Raw genomic sequence first — 6000 nt, 5'->3', positions numbered from 1 at the left:
GGACTCTTGCATTCGAGGACAAGTCATGCGAGTCACAAAAGCTACATTTCACAAGCACTGTTGCATTTGGAGCCAAACTTCACTGTTCCCTCTCTTGGATGGTAAGGGAGCTTGAAGAAGCCTCCACAGAAGGACGACAGCCTTGTATGCAAAAGGAATGTACTACTGTTTTCGCTGCAACTGGGAGGGCCATTCACCTCCAATTAAATGCCACATACCTGAAGAAAACGTGGCACCACTTTTTGAGTTTTATTCCATTATAATGACTTTAATTAACAAACACTCCAGTCTTTTTCAAGAAACAATTTTATTGTTTTGGAAAACCACGAGAGTAAGTTTACCTGTCAAAACAAACTAACAGCTATAGTGGCCATGTTGGGAAAAAAAAGACCATGAAAACTACAGATATGTGAAATTATAGTTCGTTCAGTAACAGTTTGCTTTGGTTGTTTGCTATTTAAATTGCACAGTAATGTTTTGTCTACACTAATAAGAAACTCCCTTCCTGTCCCAATATTGTCCTATGTCTCTTAATTAGACCGCACAGCTGCAAATGCGGATTTGCCTACCATTTTAACTGGCATCACATCTACCAATTTTAATTACTACAGAAATCATGTTCATTACATGACACATTCCTGCCATTGGTAAACACGGAACATATCGAATAAAACAGATTCAGAACAATCAAAAGTGCTAGAGTATTACAGAAACATTTCTCATCATATCTGGCAGAAACACACTGAACTTGGAATTCAAAAAGATAATTTTATTTTGCTTACAAAAATAGAGTTGAAACAAAATGATTTTTTTAAACAAAAAATCTCTTCATAAAATTTAGAGAACCTCAGAGAATATAGAGCTTCAGGATGCAATAAGTACCAGAGCACCTGCAAGAAAAGAAATTCAGGATAGGGGAGGAAAAAAAGACCCAAGAGAGAAAGCTAACAGATGTGCATGTGGACAGAATCACGTGGGAAGTGCAGGTCTCCAGCTAACGTGAGCATGCAACTGTTATCAGCGAGATGGAATAATTTTAAATTTTAACAAATTTTCCTTCAAACACCGTTCTGAACAAAGCAATAAGAACAACAATTCAGATAGTTTTGTGTTCCGTGGATTGCAAAACATTTTCTGCGTGCGGAGTAACGCTGCTGCTGCCATCACTTAGATAAGCATCGCGTGTGCTTTAAACAAGGGTCTCTTACTGCCCAAGTCCCCTTCAGTTACAAAGCAGCTGTGCAGAGTGCCTCTTTAGCAGCCTGCTACCAGAATGGCATCTCACTAAGGGATCAGAGCAAATGCTGCTGACCCCCTTGAGACCAAAGAGGCCATGCCGGGATAAAATGGCATCCAGTCTGATCCCTCCCCGCTCACACAGCAACAAAAACGGCAGGTATGGTGCTCATGTGCTTACAAACAAAAGCAGCTTCCAATTGTGTAAGCTCCGTTGCTCATGCAGCATGTCAGACTAGGCCGGGGGTGGCCAAGCTGTGACTCTCCAGTTGGACTACAATTACCATGAGCCCCAGCCAGCATGCTAGAAGGGGCTTGTGGGAATTGTAGCTCAGGGACATCTGGAGGGCCGCAGTTTGGCCATCCCTGGACAAGGCTGTCAGAAGACTCTAGGACAGGGGGAGTCAAACTGCGGCCCTCCAGATGTCCATGGACTACAATTCCCATGAGGCCCTGCCAGCGTTCGCTGGCAGGGGCTCATGGGAATTGTAGTCCAGGGACATCTGGAGGGCCGCAGTTTGACTACCCCTGCTCTAGGAAATATAAGCTCCAACATAACTCCTACACAGATTGCCACAAACTGAACTGCTACACAGCTCTGGGATGTGCACAAAGCATTATTTAAATTATTTTTTTTCCAGATTCAAAAAACAATTAACTTTTAATATATCTATCATCCCAAACACATTTAAAATAGTTTTCTACTTAAATATGACTCGACAACACTATACAAATAAATTGTTACACAAAATATATTTAGGAAAGTGTTTTGGTCTTCAATTTTTAACAATAAATACAGGCACTTCTACGTAACGAAAGCAGTCACTGCCCCAAGTAATTGTCTGATATGACACTCATGAAGATATGGCAAACCGGAGTTCTGGACCCGTGTTAGACCCCTTGCAATAGCAGGATTCAAACACTCGGAATCTCAAAAAATAAATAAATAAATGCAACTGGTTTTAAGCCTAGCCTGCACATAAAACCATCCAACCTTTCTGAATCAATGAATTAGTTTCATATTAATTTATTGAAGCAAATCAAACTGCACAAATAACTTTAACAACACAGAAAGACAACAACTGGGTGCAAAACCCACTAAGTCAAAGTTTTGATGTCTGTGGAAGGGTTTGTCCATTAGCCAATTCCATCTAAAAAAAAAAAAAAATCAAAACCCTGTCCTCCTGACTTTCATACCAAGTTTTTAAGTTGTACAGCTTCTCTGAAAAAAGCAGATGGAACATTTGTATTTCTACGTGTACTGCCACAAAGACTGCTCCATCACACTTAACTGAATACTGTTCAGGAACGGGGTAAGCATGGTGCATGGGGGGGGGGGGAGGGAATTACAACAAAGATATTTCTTTGGAGAGAAACAACCCGTATGGCTTCTATCACTAGGAGACCCATACTTCCAATATTACAGGGCCAAACAAAAACGGCTTGAAAAGACTACAATTATTACATGTTAGTCATAGGAGTTGGATGGTAGAAAGATTAAGGATTGCAATCTTCATGCCATATCCTCAAAATGTGATGGACTCACTTTCTGATTTGCAAAACAAGCCCCCAGACCAGGGGTAGTCATACTGCGGCCCTCCAGATGTCCATGGACTACAATTCCCATGAGCCCCTGCCAGCAAATGCTGGCAGGGGCTCATGGAAATTGTAGTCCATGGGCATCTGGAAGGCCGCAGTTGGACTACCCCTGCCCCAGACAAAGACAATTGAAACCCAATTTTGGAAAGAGCTTTTGGACATGACAGCACTCCCTGCATCAGGCTCAGCAACTTAAATTTGGATCCTGCAAATGTGTCCAAATTTTAATCATTTCTTGAGGTTTCCTGCTGTGAACTAACATCAGATTTGTGTAGGAACAAATGTTATCCCTCTGTTTCTCCTCAATGTCAAATGTCTTAAAGCCTTTGTGTTTTTCTGGAGCAAGCCCGAGCTTCTGAAGGCACATTCCTGTATATACATCGTCAATCGGATAGAGAAGGACCTGTTCAGATGCATTGGTTAACCTTAGTGCCAGTTGACCGGAATAGAGGAAGCCACCACCTCCTGCATATGGAGGATAAGAACCTTCATAAATACTTTCTGGAATATAGTATTTCAGTTTCTTTTCACGATGAGGTCCAGCATCTTTAATCACATCACCTATGAATAAGTCTTTGGCTTTATCCTTGGTTAAACTTTTCAAGTAATCCAGGATCTGATGGGTATTCACAAAAACATCATCATCTCCCTTAAAAACAAACTGGACATCTGGGCAGGTATTACTGACCCATTTCAGGAACAGTACTTCTTTCAGAGTCAAGTTGAAGAAAGTATCTCTGTAGTTCCACAGAAGAATGTCTTGATGGGTTTCACTCTCAAATCTGAGCATATCAGAGAGGTTGGGATAATTATCCTCTGGAGGGGTCTCACCCAGCAGAAAGACTCTCACAACAGTTACGTCTCCAGATTTAATCTCTTTCCCCCAAGACTCACGAATTGCCTGTCTTCTATCAAAATGCGGTATGAGTGATTTGATGGCCAGAAGCAGAAAAGGTTTGTGTTTGCACTTGTGTGGTTGATCCACTATTAGTGAGTAATTTCTACATCTCAGATAGAAAAAGAAGTCTTTGAATCTATCAGGCAAATCAGCAAAGCCATTAACTTCTGAAGCAACAGATGGATCAGGTTCACAAGTATTCAAAAAGCTACCATTAGATGATAAATTCTCTTCTGGAGTCATGTTGGAAAGCAGGGCCAAAATGGGATTGTAGAGGCGTTCCAACTTCTGCTGTTGTTTATTCCAGTATGCCTTGTGAGGAGTGTATTTCCTCCAAAACTTCTTGTGAGGCATGACAACACGTCCTTTTGAATTCTTCTCCTGGCCAGTGCTCTTTGAGACTTCCACGATGACATATATAAAGAAGTTTACCATCATCAGAATTCCCAGCAATTTTAATCTTCTGCGTCCAACACTCATGTCTCATATCTGAAAAACAAAAGTAAATTAGTATAAGGGGGGGGGAATATTTTGAAGCCACGGAGGAACATTTTTCCACTCCCCCCAAATATAGGCAATACTTACTTGTCCTATCAAATCTGAACTAATCGACTGCTTTAACGATATAAAAGCCATCCTTTATAATTCACAGCATGGAAAACTGCAAGACTTAACATATTTATGGAATTTTAAAGCTGTAAGTGTCTAACACCTAAACTGCAAGGTGATGTGCCCCACAGTATCTAGCACAGGCACCTTAATTTAAGCAATCTTCGAGAGACTTAAGTTCTTAAAGAAACATTGTTTTCCTCTGAGATGCTGATACACTTTCTGCTCTACCTCCTCCTCAGCTCCCCCCTCATCTTGAAATGCACTTCACTCATTCTAAAAGAGAAACTGCTTTATCAGACATTTTTCAGTACTCTACAAAATTTCCAATTTTTTATATACTGTATATACTCACATATAAGCCGACCCGCACGTAAGCCGAGGCACCTAATTTTACCACAGAATCTGGGCAAACCTATTGACTCGCATATAAGCCGAGGGTGGGAAATGCTCCCTCATCACAGGCTCTCCCATCCAGCATTGTCCTTCCTTTTGCCATTGAAGGCAAAAGGGAAAAAAGATCAGAGTCCCTCAGTAAAACCGTTGAAGTCCTACAAGCTGCCAGAGCAAGCTCAGCTTGCAGGACACATTTGCAAAAGGCAATGCAACGATTGGCTGGCTGGAACAGGCTTTTATTTCAATTACCGTATATACCCGCGTATAAGCCAAGGAGGGCTTTTTCAGTGTGAAAAAAGGTACTGAAAAACTAGGCTTATATGCGAGTATATAGGGTATGTATACAAACACACACGCACATAAATAAATAAAATCTGGGCCTTCAGATCTCTATGGTCAACTCAACCCATTATCTTTCATAACCTGTCAGCAGCAAATTTTTTGAGTAAAACTTTTCATGAAGTACAAGATCTACAATATCAGATTCTCAGTATCACCACAGAAAGAAGGATGATTAAGCCTGAGTGTGGGCTAAAACCACCATTTCCTTTAATAAATGCAACAAAACTTGCATTTTATCTGATAAGACAAAACACAGCCTCAAAATTTCTGAAGCCAAACGTAGACAAAATGATAAAAGGCCTTCCTTGACGAAATAGGTCATAACCCTACAAGATGAACCCTGCTGGATGAGACCAGTGGTCCATCTAGTCCAGCATCCTGTCTCACCTGTTCCTCTGGACAGTCAATAACAGGGTATAGAGGCCAAGGCCTTCATGAGAATGTAAGAAGAGCTATGATGGGTCAGACCAGTGGTTCATCTTGTTCAGAATCCTGAGTCCCACAACAGGACAGATGTTGTCTCCTCCCTCTGGGATTTAGCAGTTGAGTGCCTACCCTTTCTCTATGCTGGTCCCCAAATTCTCCAAAAAGGTGGTCCTCCAGGTCAGAGGATCCTCAGAAACAGATAGACACAGCACGGGTGACTTCAGTTTGAGGAGAAATGGATAGAAAACATTCCTGGCCAACACATATGAGCAGGGTGTAAGAGGTCTGCAAACATAACGTACCAGTAGAGTGTAGTCAGAAAGGCAACATTTCTGGAAATTGTAAAGCCATGGAAATATAATTTCCCCCCAATTACTAGTAGTAATACTCACTTTCCTATCAAGCCCAAATTTATTCGACTGTTGCAACAAGATATAACAGAAGTTTTACCAAGTTATACATCTTGTAACATAATATTTAAATTTTGGGGGTGT

At 41.1% G+C, this 6000-nt stretch overlaps 1 protein-coding gene across 3 annotated transcripts in view; it reads right to left on the bottom strand.

Moving 5' to 3' along the window:
- Positions 1-288: 288 nt before the first annotated feature.
- The window catches only part of B3GNT2 (UDP-GlcNAc:betaGal beta-1,3-N-acetylglucosaminyltransferase 2), a 41467-nt gene continuing 35755 nt past the window's right edge, over positions 289-6000 (bottom strand). For all 3 annotated transcript variants that reach the window (XM_077315335.1, XM_077315347.1, XM_077315342.1), the window contains exon 2: positions 289-4222. In XM_077315335.1, coding sequence (XP_077171450.1) covers positions 3020-4213 — 1194 coding nt within the window. In that variant the 5' untranslated portion in view covers positions 4214-4222 and the 3' untranslated portion in view covers positions 289-3019. The remainder of the gene's footprint in view (positions 4223-6000) is intronic.

The sequence above is a fragment of the Paroedura picta genome, chromosome 1 (genome assembly GCF_049243985.1).
Source record: "Paroedura picta isolate Pp20150507F chromosome 1, Ppicta_v3.0, whole genome shotgun sequence".
Taxonomy (NCBI): domain Eukaryota; kingdom Metazoa; phylum Chordata; class Lepidosauria; order Squamata; family Gekkonidae; genus Paroedura; species Paroedura picta.
The sequence above is the reverse complement of the archived record's forward strand: the minus strand, read 5'-3'. Positions and strand labels throughout refer to the sequence as shown.